The sequence below is a fragment of the Ambystoma mexicanum genome, chromosome 9, assembly GCF_040938575.1.
Source record: "Ambystoma mexicanum isolate Mex_15411 chromosome 9, UKY_AmexF1_1, whole genome shotgun sequence".
Lineage (NCBI taxonomy): Eukaryota > Metazoa > Chordata > Amphibia > Caudata > Ambystomatidae > Ambystoma > Ambystoma mexicanum.
In genome coordinates this window covers 931,015,078-931,033,132 of record NC_090931.1, presented here as the reverse complement: position 1 = coordinate 931,033,132, position 18,055 = coordinate 931,015,078, and the positions used below count along the sequence as shown (strand labels likewise).

The following is an 18,055-nucleotide window of genomic DNA, read 5'->3' as shown; positions in this document are numbered from 1 at the left end:
AGCCTGAAAGAGAGCTGCGGGTCATCCGCATAACACTGAAAGTTAAAGGAAAAGGTAGAGATCAAGTGGGCCAAGGGGGCCAGATAGACATTGAAAAACCAGCGCAAGAGGATAGATCTCTGGGGTACACCACGTGTGATGGAGGAGAGGAAGGACCCAAGTTCAACCTGGCAAGGTTGGTCCATGAGGAAAGAGGATAGCCACGCCAGAGAGTGATCCGTGAGGCCCAAGGTATCTCGGAGACTGGTGATCAGGATGTTGTGGTTCACTGTGTTAAAGGCAGAAGAAAGGTTGAGGAGGATGAGGACAGAGGGAGAATTTGTTTAATATTTTTTAAGCGCGCCAGACCCAAAGGTTTCGGGGCGCAGGCAGTAAGAAGTCATACAGCTTGGTACACCTCTACACATATAATATATAACTGATAGATTAGATGTTAGAAAAACATCTAATCTATCAGTTATATATTATATGTACATACAGTAAACGGTGGTAAATAGTCTATATATAGCAATATGTACAGTTATTTACAGGTATGGTCAGATTCTGCAGGTTTATTTAACCTCATTCTCTGGGAGCCATATCATCAGATTTTGCATAGATTTTGTAAAAGTTTGGTCCATTCTAAGTGTGGTAAGTAGTGAGTTCCACAGTTGAGCTGCTTTGATTGGGAAACTGGTGCCCCCAAAGGAGGATTGTTTAAAGCGAGACACCTCAAGGCAGTTGGAATTCACTAGTCTCGCAGGTCTAGTAGATGATTTTCTAGAAAATCTTTCTATTAGATATCATGGTGCTTTATTGTTTAGGCATTTATGGATAAGGTGTGCTGTTTTTAGTCTGATTTTCTCATGTGTGGATAGCCATTTGTACTTCCTTCTAGTATCAGAAATATGTTCTTTCCTAGAGATACGGAGTGCAGCTCTAAGGGCATTATTTTGGAGTATCTGTATTTTGTTAATGTGTTTGTTAGCTCCGATGTATAGGGTGTTACAGTAATCTAGTTTGGAAATGAGGGCTCTGGCTAGGATCATACAGCTGTTGAATGAGAGGAATTGTTTACCGGCTCTAATTTACATGTCTATGCTGTAGAGGAGGCTAGAATGTTTACCTGTTTAGTGAATGTTAGGGTGGAGTCTAACTAAAAACCTAAAGTTTTTACTTCCTTGGCAACCTTAAGATTCCCATTGATGATGAAAGATCAGTATTCCGTGCCAAGTCTAGTGAGAAGAGATGCGCATCCCAGGATGAGAAGTTCTGTTTTGTCATTGTTCAGACAGCGGCCATGTGTGGCCATCCATGCCTGAACAATACTGTAAATTCTATTCACCAATGCTAAATCTGTGCTATAGTCCCCAGTAAGGGGTATGAGGATCTGGGTATCGTCTGCATAATTAGTGTAGGTGATACCCAGATGGTCCAAATCATCAAACCGGGGCTTGGTGAAAATATTATACAGGGTTGGAGAGACACACGAACCCTGGGGCACCCCGCAGGTGATGGGGATGGGGTCCGCAGATGGCGAGAAAACCCTCATGGTTCAGTCGCTGAGGAATGATTGTATCCATGCTATTTCTTCGCTGGAGAAATGGGCAGCTGAGTCCAAGTGACTACATAAGATATTATGATCCACTAAGTCGAAAGCCACCGACAGGTCAAGGAGGAGGAGGAGGAGTAATGCGAGTTTACCATTGTCTCTTAATTGAGTCAAGGTTAGAGGGCACATCTTCACAGGTGTTTAGGAGAGCAGTTTCCATGCCTCTGGCTGCCCTGAAGCCAGACTGATGGTCATGGATACAACCAACAGAATCAGTGTGGAGGGTTAGCTGGGAGATAGCCAATTTCTCTAGAGTTTGCCCAGGAAAGGAGCAATAGAAATTGGGCGGTAGCTGGGTTGACAGAAGGCTTTTTGAGCAGGGGGTGCACAAGGGAGTGCTTGAGAGGAGAGTGGAAAACTCCAGTGGCAAAGGAGTGGTTGCAGAGATCGGCCAAGGCTGGAGCGAGTCAATGTTGTCCTTGATGGTTCCGGATGGGCAGGGAGACACCTATTTGGATGAGACTTTCATAGACCAGACTTGTCTGGAAACCTCATCAGGTGTGATGGGAGGAGGGGAGAAGGAATGCCCAAGGAGTGCCTGGGAGAGTTGGAGGGAAGGAGGGAAGGGAGCAGATGTCTGAGGAGAGGATGTCCTGAGTTTTTATGGTGACATGAGAGGCCAGGGCCGAGCAGGGGGTATGGGTGGGTGTGGTAGAGGAACAAAGTTACTGCAGTGGTATTTTCCAGTTCCTTGCAGATTTTCGAAAGTTCTGCAGTTTTGTTGGATGCCAGGTCGGAGTCCTACCAGGAATTTCCTTTTTGGCAGGCTTCAGGCGGATCCTCATGACTGGCAAGGATGTCAAGAGTGTTGGATGAAATGGTGAAAGTTTGAAAGGGCTCTGTCAGGATGGGAGTCAGCCGCAGAAGTAGGTGGATGTAAAGGCTGGGTGGCCTGGCCAAGTAGCCTGTAGAAGGTGATGAGGTTCAGAGATGAGTAGGCTGGAGTGGGAATGATGGAGGCAAGAATCTTCTCTGGAATGATCAGAGCCACTGCACCTCTGGGCTTGTTGGGCCTGCGCTTGGGCAATGCTTGTTTTCTCCTGCTTGTAATGACAATGTTTAAACACTTGACTTCTCTTGTTATTAACGGCTTTAATACGGATTTAGAGGTCACTCCTCCTCTTGGAACTGGTAATTAGGCACAGGGGACCACTTAATGTTATTTGCTAGGTTTTAATTTCAAGAATGTAGTTACATAGCGTTTTTCTTAACGCAAGTGAAAAGGAGAATGCTTGGTTACACGCGAGTGCTACATTTCTAATGTTCCATTGTCCTATGCTTAACCTTCTACTTTGCCTCACTTCTACTCATACGCGAGTGATTAGCTGGTTACTGTTGCCTGTAGTCACTGCGCAAGTAATTTGAATGCCTGGTTCAACTCACTGGCTTCTTTGTTCCTTTTGCAACGTGCTGAATGACTTCTACAACTTCTGGCTTCACTTGAGACCCACACCCTTCCTCGCTGAATGAGTCTCCAGTCTGGCCACTCAATTACGGAGCCACTCTCGCTCCTGAGACTCTTGCCTCCACAGGAACTTGGCGCCATGGTCTCCGACGCGCTTACTGCTGCACAATCTCTGCAATTGGGCTCACATGGGGAAAGGCAGCCTTCTGCATGCCTTCTTGCATGCCTTCCACTGTGCAGCCTCTGCAACTCAGTTTGGGGGAACAGAACCCACACATGACAAGCAGGTGAAATCTGCTGCATCAGAGTCCCAGCGTCCCTTTGGTTCTCCCACTTCTTTCTGGATTGCCAACACCATGCCTTCTTCCTTCTACTACTGCTGGATACACTCCAGACACATTTCCAGTTAATTGCCTGCAGCTGAGGGGGCCTTTTTAAGCCTCTCAACTTCCATCAGGTGTGGTCGATCAGGATTAATTGCATGACTGTTATGACTCTTCAGCCCTCTTCCTCGTCCCAGAACTTGTGGGGTTATGGGATTTTTAGTCCCCAACTACAAAATCAGTTCTTTTTGGTAACTTCTTGTTTCTATTTAGGGTTGCACCATCAGAATGTGTTAGAGAGGAAGACAGTTTAGTTAAGGCAATATTTTTAAATTCCCTTCCATTACACATTTGGAAGTAAGGAGGATTATTATCCTGAAGTGCTTTGATCGGCCTTTCTATTCTTGGGGTCTATTCAGGTTCTGTGCCATTTGTGCCCATAGCCAGAGATATTGTTTGGATACGTCATAATGACACTAGGCCATTAACTGATTTGGCAACTTTAAATGGTTCTCCCTTTTAAAGGACAAATACTGCGTCTCATCCCATGGGATCTGCTCACCACCCTGCACCTTGTCTCCTCCCAGGTGATCCTCCCGCAGTACACCATCTCCAAGGTCAGGATCAGGAAGAATCTGTCTTTCCCTGGCCATCTGGGACAAGACTTTAGGCAGGGGTTTAGTGAGGGATCCGTAAGATTCATCATAAGTGTTCTTTTGCTCATCATGAATAACAAACAATCCGGAAGATTGTAAATTGGGTGTATTTAAACCTTTAAAGTACATTGGTGAATCCAAAAGATTGTTTTCTTTTCTTTTTAGAACCGCAGCAGTTAATCGTCTTGTACTAATATACTTCATTTGATGATGAGGAAAATTAAGATGGAAGAATTCTCCTTTTGCATAACACGTTTCAATAAAGATTTTTTTTTTCAATTGTGTTTGGTTCTGTGATTTTTGTACTTTCCAAGTCAGTTCTGTAAAACTGAATATTGTTATAATTCATGATAGTTAAACATTTACAAATAATTGCAACTTTCTGTACGATCAGAACTGGGAAATTGTTTTCAAGTGTGATCCCAGCTTCAACCTTAACAAAAGTGTGTGATCGTGAGCAACTCATCCAGTCCCTAAATGGAATTATATTCTCGTTGTACTCTTCAAATGAACCCCACTCGTGGTTTAATCTGTTTGGATACACGAACCTCCCTGGTAGCTTCTAATCTGCATACACTATCTATAAAATGGTATGTGTACCTTTCTCGTTGCTTCTATGCTGGTTTCTCTATCCATTTTAATTTGTGATGCTGCCAATCTGAGTTTTTTTCATCAATTGGGGTTAGGAGGGGCCAGAGATTCAGGTTTTGTTTATTGATTTTGGGGGATAAGGGAGTGCCTGAAATGAGCCTGTGCCCCAGGCCCTAAAATCCTTTAAGATGGCCCTGCTAACATTATTAAATACATTTTGGTGCGAGTTACTGGCCAATTAATTTGGAAAACATTATTTGCTCTTGGACCCAGATGTTCACGAAAAGTTTTGTTTTGGCATGCAAAACGTTTTGTTCTCGTGGCCCCATGTAACGCCAGGGACTAGCGCAGTTGGTTGGGGGGGCATAGAAATCGCATCTGGAAGGAGGTGCATTGGTGGAATGAATCGTCTCTTCAACGTGCAGAAGGTCAAGGCCAGTGGAGTTTAGCAATTGGATCTTCTCTCGGTTCTTGCTTGCACAGGACAGCGGGTCCCACTCCCCCTCCCACGTTTGTTGGGTCGGCGCAGTACAAAAGCATAGTAAATGTAATCGTGTTCAGTGTTGTAAATCCACAAATGCCACTATAAGTACGCCTCTACCCCTGCCATTTCACAGTGGCACCTGACCGATGGCCTTGCACTCGTACATCACCAGGTATCTACCTCGGTTGAGGTGAAGACAGCGAGGCTGTTTTCACTTTTGGAGTGCAAACGCTTACTTTCGGTAGGTAACCGGATTGGCTCCAGTAACTTTTGACTTAAAAGGGCAGGTGTGCTAAGCCCTGCATAGAAGGGCATATCCCTGTATGACACTGCGCTGCCCCACCTGGAGTACAAGTGGACTGGCCCACAGTTTCACTATGGGCCTCTTCACCGTTGCCTTCTTTTGTGTAGGTACCCTGATGGTCTGCTCTTCTTACCCTCTGCCCCATGCACGCCCTTTTAAATCCCCATATAGGTAAGTGTGTTTAAAATTCACTAGTTGGACCCGTTCTTCCACATTTTCGTGAGCGTGTGCGAGAGCCCTCTTAACGCTACTTGGAGGGGTTGGGGCTTGCCCGCAGGATGTAGACAAAAATGTCCAGGTCCACTTCATTTAGTCCATCTCACTGTGGCAGTCCATCCGGAGAGCCTGCTCTCTGCACTCGACAGTTGACCCTAACCCACGGTTGCACACCCCTCCGCCCAAGATGACATTCCATGCTGTTGTGCCATCAAGACTTGTATGCCAGCCTTCTCCCACGTTTACTTTATACATGTGCATCAGCACCATTCTTTTGAACGAAAGGCTATCGCCGTCTTGAAAATGGAGGTGAGAAATGGCATCTTGCTAGTACTTTTCGTCACACGGCTACTGTTCAGTGTTACTGTAGAACGTTGGATACTGGAATGGTGTAATACTGCCACCCTGTGGACATCTCTTCCTCTGTTATGGCCAATATGCAACGTATTGATTTGAAACGTAGCGAGTGTTGTCAATAACAATACTAATCTAGAGGTAGCCCTACCCCCTAAACCAGCGTTACTCCCTGCCATGCTATTGCCCAAAAACCAGTAACTTTTTAATATATTTATTTATCACTGGTTTTTTCAAACTCTTCAGTCCATATGGTATGTTACTTAATCGCACGTAATTATCTCACAAAATGTGCATACAGTTAAAAAGGCATTGTTTATAACCATCAACTCTCTCTATTTGTTGACATCCTTGTCAGATTGTGCTCACTGTTGAATGTCGCAACTTTCACAGGATCATCGAGGTATAAAGGCAGTTACTGCCCAGTGCAATTCAGGATGGTGGTTTAGAAGACTTGGTCTTAATACTCCCAAAAAACGTATAGGAGCGCATTCATCGGCATATCCATTACTCAACAGCCCAGGAAACAACTCGTCACTCGTGCTATATGTTTAACCCAAAATACGCACAGATGACATGCCTCACTCGGCACCGCATCCCAGGAAAGTTCGTGCTGTCATAGCACTCGTGAACTGACAACGCGGTTGAAATGTGTTTGGGTTGGATTGGCGGGGATGGGTGCCGGTGGGGGGGGAGGGGCTCGTCGACGCAGTGGGGCCCCGTTTTGCCAGGTGTACGATTAGGATTGTGGTTTAAGAGTGGTTTATTACCAGTACTTCGCAGAATCACTGTATAACCATTGTTGCACATATACAGTGTGTGACAGTATGGTTGCAGCCTTACAGAAGGACCAACGGGCATACCAGCTGTAGGAAGGATTGATTCAGTGAGGACTGAAGAATGGGTTTTTGAGATACGGTTTTACCTGCGGAAAGCATGACCTAAAAGCATTCAACATCAACCGAAATGTTGATAGGCTGTAGGTGTTTGCCTATTGATAGAGAAGTGTCACTTATAGGGGATGGGGTGCAGGGATTTGCTCATGGAGAAGCTAACTTTAACCCATAGGGGTGGATTGATTCTGGCCATTGTCACTGGGACAAAACCCGGTTTGGGAATCCACAAAGATTAGAGATCGGTAGCCTATTGGAAGGATGGGTTCTGCGGATTTAGACAGTGATTGAGAGCCCGTGAGGAACAAACAGGGTGCCTGTAAGCTTAATAACGCAAACTGAACTCCCACAGCACCCTATTCAAGAAGCCATAAATCAGAGACCGAACAAGTGCCACTGAAAAGTATCCCTACCTTACACATAGGTGAAGCACAGAAATGATATCTGCCAGATGTGCTGGGGGATTGATTACAATGCAATTGAGGAATTTAAAAACTCATGAAATACGTTCCGTCACCTGTAGGATTTTGCAATCCACTGGCCAAGAAATAAGACATTTCACCAAGAGGAAGAACCTGTTCTGTGTCTTTGACCAAGGACAGACAACATGTCACCTGTAGTAAATTCTGTAGAGTCACTCCGTGATTTAAAATAGGCCAACTTTAGCAAAGATGAGTTTTATGGGTTTACACAGATGGAAAAACTGATGGCCCTAAAAAGGATTGGTCAATGAAGGGCTGGAGAATCAGCCATATGGGAAAAGAATGGGTGTGGACATTCTCTCCAGAGATGTATACTTTTGCCAGTAGAAAAGATGGCCATCTGGGCATGGTTTCTGGTGATTAAGGCTATAAAATAGCTTCAAGAGTTAACCACTTGCCACAGACATTTGTATTTAGTCTAGAGGAGACAGGTTTGAAGGTCCGCAAGGCCAGTCCGCCTGGCTGAGGTCTATACATTGAGTACCATTTAGAATGGCTAATAGCACCTATTATTACAGGGCTTAGAAACAGCAGGAAACCAAAAGGAAGCACTGCATAAATCATTTTTAATCAAGTGGTAGAGAACCTGTCAAATAGTATAGTTTTTTTGGAATCGGCACACAGGTGTACTGAGCTTCCCATCTATCAGGCTGAATGGTCTAGACTACTTTCACAAGGATACAAAGGCAGAATGGACTGATGTGATGGGCCCAGGGAAGCAGAGCAATTCACCTACAGTGCACGATGAGCTCTGTTGATTAGAGCAGGTATCAGTCGTTCACCGCTAGTATGAGGTGGCTCCAATAAGACGAGAAACGGACAAAGTATTTCACAAAGAAACACAACTTCCTCTACGACTTGTTGGATTTAGAGCTGTTCCCAGGAACATATGGTCTGTCAATGTCCTCTCTAGGACTGAATGTGTTTAGGAAATTGGCAAACGGATTGAGATCAATATCAACACTGCCTGAAAGTAAGGCTAGATGCATTTGGGGGAATTGCAGAGTGATGCCAAACTGAACACTGTACCATTTGAAAGCTTCAGATGGCAATTGAGCAGTCATGTGTTTATGGTCTCTTTCTGGAGGTTCCTCATCAAGGTTCTTGAATTTACCTGATCATCTATTCTTTGGCTTCTCTCTAAAGGTGTGAAGTCTCTGAATGACTTTGGGTATTAAGCTAATGCATTACCTGACCTGTTGCTGCAAATACTCCTCTAGAGATGAGGTTTTCTGTATTCATTCACATTCTTCCATTGTCCCCTCTCTCTGGGGAGAGCTCATCCAAAGGCAATGTACACAATCTAATTCCTCATATATCCCCCATGTATCAATCTATGTCCCATCATTGGGACATCTCCCTCCAGTCCTTTTGTCCTCTGTACCGTTCACCCTGCTTGGTCTGCCCACGTTTTCCAATTGTTCCCTTTTCCTGAAGAATCAACATCCCTCGACATGCACTTCCCCCAGACCAATAGACCAATCTACCGGAGTGGTTAGGGTCTAATAACTACTTCACTTTATTATCCTAGACATACTGCTCGATGATCTCGGCTCACTGCGTCTGCGAGCAGTTTATGAGAAATGGGGGTATGAAGAGCATGGGAGAACCACATGTGAAGTGAAAAAGACAACTTTATAGAAAAGTAAAGCATGGTCTCTTGAGAATCCCGAAGGCTTTTGGTTGTTTCCCTATTTCTCTGAATGAGTGGGAGGAAATCTCTGCACACAGTGCTCTGCACAGTTCAACATTTGGGATGCGTTTCTTTGAATTTGAGGATAAGTTGATATTGGTTGGACTGGGAATTTGAATGACTTGGCTCGCTTCTGCCTCAATCTAGTGTCGGACACTGCCTCCCCGTCTCCGTGGCCTGGAACTGTGGCAACTTCCATCTGCATGCAAGCAAACGGTGCTGCATGAGCCTGCCCAGCTAAGAAACATTTGTATCAATTTTACCTGACCCGGGCTGGCAACATGCATGGTACCTGTGCAACGTGTTGTGTATCGGGTTTCTAATAACTGTCAACTGCAGCAGTAATGGACCAATAGTCGTTTTAAGCCAAATGCAGGCAAAAGCATACTGATGGGAAAATGAGCAAATTTGGACAACCTCGTCATCGGGACAGTGTTCTTGCCAGGCCAACATAATACTCAAATTAAGCTTTAAACTCTGTGTTCCAGGGGCAAAACACAAAATGAGTCGGCTCCCCCTCTGTGAGTCCAGCTTGGGTATCCCCAAGCTCCTTGAAGAAGCGCATGCTATGCCACATTCTCCAAGGCTCTCCTGGGTTATCATCCATGTGTAACGCACGTCACGATCATGCTGCCTTATGGCACGTCGTTTACTGCACTAGCTGAAAGATGGGAGTCTTTTTGAACCTCACATCTTTCACCTAGCATAGAAAGAATGGGGTGGCGCCTTGTTCCTGGCACTCAAACCTACTAGCTGCCAACATTATGCATATGCCAGTTCAGCTGCAGTTTTTGGTGCCAGGTTGGTCTGTTTCAAGGTCACTGGTGACGGGTGACTATTTTTTAGTGGACGTTTATTAATATCTCCCATAAATTAGAAGCGACCGAGCGCACTATGGCAGCCCTAATTAATGTAGTGAGATTTTAGGAGGTTTTCGCCCTGAGGCATTTTATAAAAATAGTGCATTTTTCAGCACTATTTTTGAGAAGAATGGGTAAAAAGCTATACGATGTACAATTGGTTATCTAGGGTAAACAAGAAAAAATGTAATGGATTTGAAATTGCGTAGGGCACTCTAAGAGGGTATTACATAAGTGGTGGTCATTCGTAAAAAGGAAGTGGATTGCATGCTCTAAACAATAAATCCTGAGACCTTGCAAATATGAATGTTAGTACTTGGTGAAGCTCCTGTTCATGAGACCTGTAACATGAATGGAAGGTGCAAAAAGCCTTGCGTAAGGCTTTAATGCCTTCCATTGAAGCCCCACAGCACATTTTCAATCATTTGAATGGCTGAGAGGAGGTGCGGAACGCAACTTCTGTTTCTGCCACCCTCCTCTCCGCCGTACAAATTCTCCAGCATCTGTGCCCACATGGATTTTCATTTCACCCTATGCGGACGTCGTCTGTGTAGACAAGAATATCAGTAAGGTAGTTGCTGGAGTGGCTCGATATATCGGGTTTTGGAAATAAATTGATATTTTCAAAAGCGATTTAGGATTAGACAATATAGTTTCTCTCTCTCTCATATAGATATATATATATATATAGACTGTTCTACATTCGGAATGGGAGGCACTCCCCGTGTTACAGAGAATCACCAGGAAACTCGTTTACTGCAGACAAAAAAATACCTTCTTTATTATGCAGACCATGGCTATAAATAAAAACCACAATTTGTGGTGCTCCATACTTAATGGCACAAAAAAATGACGCGTTTTGCGGTTACCTCACCGCTTGATCACAACAAGAGATGCACAAACATCATGCTGTTAAATACCCCATGTGACAGGAAGGTTGACATAAAAGGTGGACTGAAAGGGTAGCTGTAAACCTTTAGGCCATTTTGGAATGGATAAAGTGACATAGTTTAAATACATAACACTTTCAATTTTTTTTTTTAGCATGTCACCCTTAGGATGCTAAAATTTAAGATAAAATATATACAAGATTGTATAAAAGGAAACGTACATATTTCAACATGTTATCATAGATTTCATAAAGTGCCTCGTGCATAAATTTCACTCATACATAAAGTGTCTAGTGCAACTCGTGCAAAGTACTGCAACATTAAAGTGCAATGTGCCAGTATTAAAGTGCATAGTGCTCACTATTTCTTAAAATGCTCAGTGCATCTATGTTTTCTCTGTTGTTGCATGTCTACTACTTAGGTGTCCTATGGGTGTAATGAATCTGTATAAAGACACCCTAATCGCTGTTATTGGCATTCCTATTACAATGGCTTAAACTTTCTTTGTCAGTTACTAGTCTCTTTTGAAATTATCACGAAAACATATCGGATAGATGTCTGGCAACCATATAGTGCCTGACAGACATAGTGTATAATGTAACTAGAGTCGCTCTAACTCACTGAGCGGTTGCATTGGACAATCCGTAATGCTTTTCCTGCTCATGTATCTATTTTACAATAAAAACCTTTGTTTTCCAACTTGGACATTACGGGTTCAGTATAGATTATCAGACAATTCTTAAATCATATGTATATCTCTAATATCTGTGTATTAGTGACACATTTATAGCCCTGAAGTTGATGTGTTGCTATCTAGCTATCAGCAAAAGCTGATATCCAAAACAGAATTAGTACATGTCTAAAAGACATATATTCTATCATGAAAAGGTGTATCTCTGGTTTAAAATATAACTTTACACTATCAAATGAAACTGCTGTAACAGCACCACAATTCTTTCCTTTCGAAAGATCCCCTTGTCACATATTCACCGTTCAAACATAAAAGATCACCTTCAGTGCATAAAAGAGAAAAAAATTGGAGACCCCAATAACTGTCCCCACATCAGGCTACTATCTCATCCTCATAAAAATCGGATAGATGAAGAAAGAAAGGAGAGAAAGAAAGAAGAGAATGGATAGAGACGTGAAGACCTAGGAAGAGAGGAATGGAAATGAGAACAGAAATAGTTCTCAATCTCATTTCGTAAGGCATGACCATTATCCATCTAAATCGAGATCTCAAAATGGAGGATGAATACATGTTATCTATGGTAGGTAGTGTAAGGCAGAAAGTTTAGAATTTCACAAGAACAAGCTAACGCAAAGGGACCAAGAGATGAAGACACAGAGGCAAAGTATGCATTCTCAAAATCTGAAATTACTGTCCTAAAAACGTATACAGTTCTTTGTCCACATTTTGGCCTATTGGATGTTTTGTTTAGAAGTCCAAAATGCAACATGTTTCTTTTTGGCGGAGTCTTTTTTCTTGGTCCCCTCCTCTTGGTTCTTTTTCAATTTTATAAATGCCAAAAAAGAAAAAACTCTGCATGTTGCAGTTATGATATTCACTAAAATGTTTGGCCATTGGGTAGTTTGGGTCTTGATTTTGAATGGCCCTAACATGTTGCTGAATCCGTATTTTTAGTTTACATTTAGTGCTGCCAATATACCATTTCTTGCAGGCGCAACCTAATGCATATACAACATATTCAGTCTCACATGTGATTGTGTTCAGAATTTTAATAGTATTGCCCAAAATCGGATGTTCATAAATTGCACAGTTTTTGGCATATTTACAAATGTTGCATTTCGTGCATTTAAAAAAAAAACACTTTTTGTGTTAGCCACATTCCTTTGTTGGATGTGACTTCATTTTTCATGAAACTTTGAACCAAAGTATCTTTCAAAGAACAGTTACGTCTTAAGCTTATTTCTGGGTGCAGTTTCAGATTTTTTGAAAGGTCTTTATCGGCCATTAGTATTTTCCAATGTCTTTTTAGTATCTGTTTTAGCTTCGATGTTTCACTGTCAAAAGTTAAAATCAGTCTTGTATCTTTTTCTTGTTCTTTCAAAGTTCTGGCTTCTGTATGGGAGCCTGTAAGAAGGCTCGATCTTTCCTGTTTCCTTGCTTTGTTATAGGCTTTCTCAATAATCTTTTTCGGATAGCATTGTTCAGAAAACCCCTTGGCTGCGATTTTACTTTCCTGATCGTATGCCTTCAAAGTTGAGCTATTACGCCAAATTCTTATAAATTCCCCATATGTATGCTCCAAATTAGGGTTTTTGAATGGCCACTGGTCGCATGCAATGGTGTATTAGTTCCAGTCGGTTTCCTGTGTAGTTCAGTTGTTAGTATTTGATCTACAATTCTGATGTTCACATCCAGAAAAGTTAGGAAAGTACGGCTATGTGTCTCTGTGAATCTAAGATTGTATTCGTTGTCATTAAGTAGTTTCACAAAGTCGATCCATGCCTTCTCGGATCCCTTCCAGATTATAAACAGATCAATATATCTTAGCCAGAGTACAACATTTTCTGTTGACAATAGATTTTGAACTGACAAAACATCGGAAACTTCCCAGGCTCCCATTGTTAAATTAGTGTATGATGGGGCAAAAGTTGTACCCATTGCCGTGCCTTGCACTTGTCTAAAGAATTCATTATTAAAGATGAAAACGTTATTTGTCAGACACATGTCGATCATCTCCAAAACCATTTGCGTGTGTTCCAAATAATTGAGTGATCTTGTACTTAGAAACTTTTCGCATGCCTGCTTGCCATATTCATGCCCGATGGATGTGTACCATGACACCACATCCATAGTTGCCATGATGTAATTCTGTTCCCATGGCATGTTGTCAATGTGTTTCAAAAAATCTGTAGTATCTTTAAGGTACGAGGGAAGAGAGCTAACAAATGGGAATAGTACATCGTCAATATACTTGGACATATTCTCTAGGGCCGAGCCCATTGTCGAAACTATTGGTCTCTCGGGTGGTTTTTTCGTGTCTTTGTGCACTTTAGGGAGACAATAGATTGTAGGTATGGTCGAATTCAATATTAACAAGAATTTACAATTGTCTTTGGTGAGGATGCCTTTGCTCTCCCATCCGGACAGGAAATTGTTTATCTTCTCTTCCAACTTTTTAGTGGGGTTGCTTCCGATTCTCTCATAGCATTTTCTGTCATTCAGTTGTTTATAAGCCCCCTTGATGTAGTCATCCTTATTCATTAGGACAATATTACTCCCTTTATCAGAAGGCTTGATGACACAGTTGGTAAGCAATTGTAGTTCTTTCAAAGCTGTCCTGTCTTTGAATGACAGATTGTCTTTGAGTCTTGGTTTTTTCGCCCTTCGATATTGTTTCAAATCCTCTATAACGAGAGTCTGAAATACTTAGATGTTGTTGCCCAAATTGGCCATTGGGTTAAATTTAGATTTCAATTTGAGCTTGATCTTCATAGTCCAATATGTTCTTATATTGAGATCTTCGAGATCTATTCTCCTTTCCCCAAGTTCTTCATCAGGCTCAGTTTCTTTTCGTAAATCAACCAAGTCTGTCAGTGCTTCTAGATCCTTGATAGTTTGATCTGTTTTGCCTCCAATACTGACAATATTGAGGTATATGTAGCCATTTAGCCCAAAAATAGCGAGAGATGGCTTTTGTTCCATATCCTCCAGCCCTATATTATGTATGCACGGTGTAGTTGTCCAAAACATGACTATGACCCAAAAGACTGTTGGATGATAGAAGCGACCCGAGCCACGTTCGTATGCTCGATATTGCAGGTTTATCTGGGTGACAGGTGGGAGTACACGCTTCTTTAAAGTCTGCTGCATGCTCCAGACTCAAGGTTGGTGAGAGATGTAAGGGAGGCAGGTGAAATAGAAGAGACACAAGGTGCTGTATTTCACAGTTTCAGTAGGGCGGCTTTTAAACTGGTAAAGTGTTTTCGACTGGGGTCGCTTCAGAAGAATCCGTTCTAGATGACTGGAGCAAAGCGCCCTACGCACATGGCCTGCTTGATTTGAGGCCGAGTGTGACAATACATGTTCATTAAACGTATGCTTAAAAGCACACATACTGGGAACTTCACTTTGTTATAATTCCTGAGGGTTTATATCTCACTTGAAAATGACTTTCATAGTGTTTCCACATTCAGTAACTTGGGGTTCTGAGACAGATTTTGTTTTTCTTTTTTACGTAGGGTAATTTTTATGAAGCCAGTGCTACGAGATGGGTTTCTATCGTAAAATTCAAGTTTGGTTCTTTCTATTTTGTTTATAAAAAAAAAAAACCTGTGAACAAGCAAGTATGCGTTAAATGAGGTGTTTTATCAGTTATTTCTAGAACCAAGTTATATTTATCAGTGTTGCTGCAATACCTAAAAATGCTTCAGCTCAAACTGCTTGTCTAAGTCACATTTTTTCACATGCTTCATTTGACAGGCAAGAACTTTTGAAGTGGAATGGCTGGGGGTACAATGACTCCAAATTCACGTTTAATAAGAAAGGTCAAGCTGAATTTACCGGAAAAAGGTAAGGAGACTTTCTTTGAAATGTGATGCCCAGACCGTGATTGTACATTTATTTTAATAGCGTTTATTTATTATTGTGAGGACTGCATTTCCAGAAGGGAAGTGGGCCTGTCTAATACGTTTGCGTTCATGTCATCAAACCTCGTGCTAGAGTGTAGTTGAGGGTACTCTGAAATTCCTTTTTTCAGCTCAACTTTGTTTTGGTTATGTACGACCTTAAAACAAAAAAAAAGAAAATACATTACATATCAATACAAGTTAAACATTGGTGTTGCTACAATTGCAGAAAAAATATTGGATCAAGTAACCCCGACCACACCTTATAAGAATATTGTAAGTCGCTGAGGTGCCTAGTCTAATGTAACCTCTGTCAGTTGCTGATACATATAACCAATGTTGCACATGTTCGGATGAAACCGTTCTTTATCAATTGATCCTTGTAGAGTGTTGAAAAAAGTGATTGTATGAGAGAGGAATTGAAAAAGTTAGCCAGGGCTTTAATAACATGCTGCAGTGACATGTATGCTGCTGCGGGCGGGTTTAAGCAGCAGTCATTGTGATGTAACAACTGATTATAGAGCAGTGTAAGAATTATTTACAGGCATGAATACGGGTATTGCAGACTCTCTCCTATTTTATATATCCATACTACACACTTCTGAAGATCATTTGCTCTGCATTAGATCCCATATTATAAAGGTTGGATTGGCACCGATTTATTATGTGGGGGCAGAAAAGCCAGCAAGGCTTCGTACTCGAGTTGAAGTCTTTATTTGCGTTGTAACGCATACATTTGTGCCAATACAAACTTTATATTCATGCTATTATATTAAAGATATGGAGCGTCAGCAGAGTGGATGGTGGTGTTGCAATGAATATGGGTAATTATCAGGCAGATTACAACGTGCAATCTATGGGCACTTTCAGAAATGTGCTCTTTGGTGTCCTAAATGTTTCTCTTTTCGTACACTACAAGAGAAACAAACCAAATATAAACCTATCTGATAACATGGGCATGATGCAGTATGTACAATGTGTAGGGATAGCAACTAATGGCTTCTTCTAGAAACATTTCACTGGAAGAACTGATCTTCACTCTCTGGGGTGGCAGTGATTCCTGCTACACCCCTCACCAGAAAAGACAGGTGAGAAGGATGCCCGAGGGGAGACGCTGTAAACTGCATTTTCTTAACACAATGGACTTTAATCCTCACAATGCTAAACGAATGGAAGTAATGAATAGTCCTATGGTATTGCATCTCAAATTGAGACACTACTGCTTACTGTATGCCTTGAATTACTGGATGAACATTAAATAGGCAATGATTTAGTCAAATAAAAATAACCCTTATTTGAAACAAAGTAATTGCGGGAAAGTTGATTTTGCTGCTAGTTTAGAAAAAAAATCTAGGCTCAGTTGAGAGCTTCGTGGTTCTAGTAACTATTAATCCCAAAATATGTTCCTTTATTTTTGCACTGCTAAAATTATTTCGAGCTTTTTGCAGAGGAGGGAAAGCTCCCAGAGAACGGAAGGCATATTGCTCTATTTTTTTAAATAATCTCCTCAGTATTGCAAGAACTTTTTGGTTTTGGCCACAAATTTGTCAAAACCATTGTTGAGAGAGGAACATGGGGATCTGAACGCAGAATGTCAGGTTGGCATAGCAACCAGCATTTCCACCGAATTGAATGCCCAACTCAATTAAAATCTCTTCTACAAACTCCTCTGCTGTATTGCCCAATGTGGAGGTCCCTTACAAGATGTACTGCAATCAGCAGCTTTGTAAGAAGCAAATTGGTCGAGCTGCCCATTTCCCAGCAGCGCAGTGATTTGCCTTGGCACCTGTGACGCAGCTGCAGATGGGTGGTGGACGTGAATACACAGACACACCAGCAGATAAGCGAGACTGGCAGAGATGTAATGGTAGCAAAGTGCTCAACCAGCAAACTTCACGTACGCAGGACCCTGTGACTTGCACTCCCTGCCGGTGAACATGATGGGTCATTACTCGCAGGGTTCAATGTACTCCGAAAGGCTTTTTATGTCCCCGTTAAGCAGGGTTCAATGTACTCCGAAAGGCTTTTTATGTCCCCGTTAATGTCGAAAACCGCTACAGAATTAGTCCAGAACTGCCCAATATGAACAAATCGTGTTTACCAAGTCACACATTGAAAGCAAGCACTATTTGCTAACACATTTTTTAAAAAAACTGCCAAATCCAAGGCTTGCTATTATCATGACCATTCTGGAACTCTTTTCAGTTCGGAATATGCCCTTGTCATTGATTTGTAACGAAGGACACCACTCCCTCGTTCTGTGACGCTCATCAGCACTCTTACACCCCAAGATTTACCACTGCCCTTGGCATGGAAGTTTGGCTAGCCTTTTAGGTTCCCGTTCAAATCCGTCCCATTACGATCTCCCCATAAGTTTCCCTTTTTTAATATTTCGTTCCAAGTCTTACGCCACAGTCATGTACACAGCACATTTCAATACTATTTGTGACAATTATCCAGAAAATAAGTCTCCTTACAATGGTCTCGAGTCTTTGCGTGGAAAAACACATTTTTATTGTCAAAATCCTTAAGGTGTCACATGCCATAAGCAGAGGCAGTGTGTTGTGTCCTATACATTAAAACCAATTAAGGTTATTTTTTTCTCAATTGTATTCCTTGTACAGTCACGTTTCTGCTACATAAAGCAAAAGATAAATAGAAACGAGATGAAAACAAGAAGCACCAACGTACTATACGAACTGTAAAGTTGTCAGCTA

The 18,055-nt window shown here is 42.0% G+C and overlaps 1 protein-coding gene across 1 annotated transcript in view; it reads left to right on the top strand.

Moving 5' to 3' along the window:
- Nucleotides 1–18,055, top strand: part of AGPS (alkylglycerone phosphate synthase) — a 1,795,747-nt gene that overhangs the window by 203,083 nt on the left and 1,574,609 nt on the right. Inside the window, exon 2 of the mRNA XM_069616114.1 lies at nt 15,193–15,282. Within this exon, the coding sequence (XP_069472215.1) occupies nt 15,193–15,282 (90 nt within the window). The remainder of the gene's footprint in view (nt 1–15,192; nt 15,283–18,055) is intronic.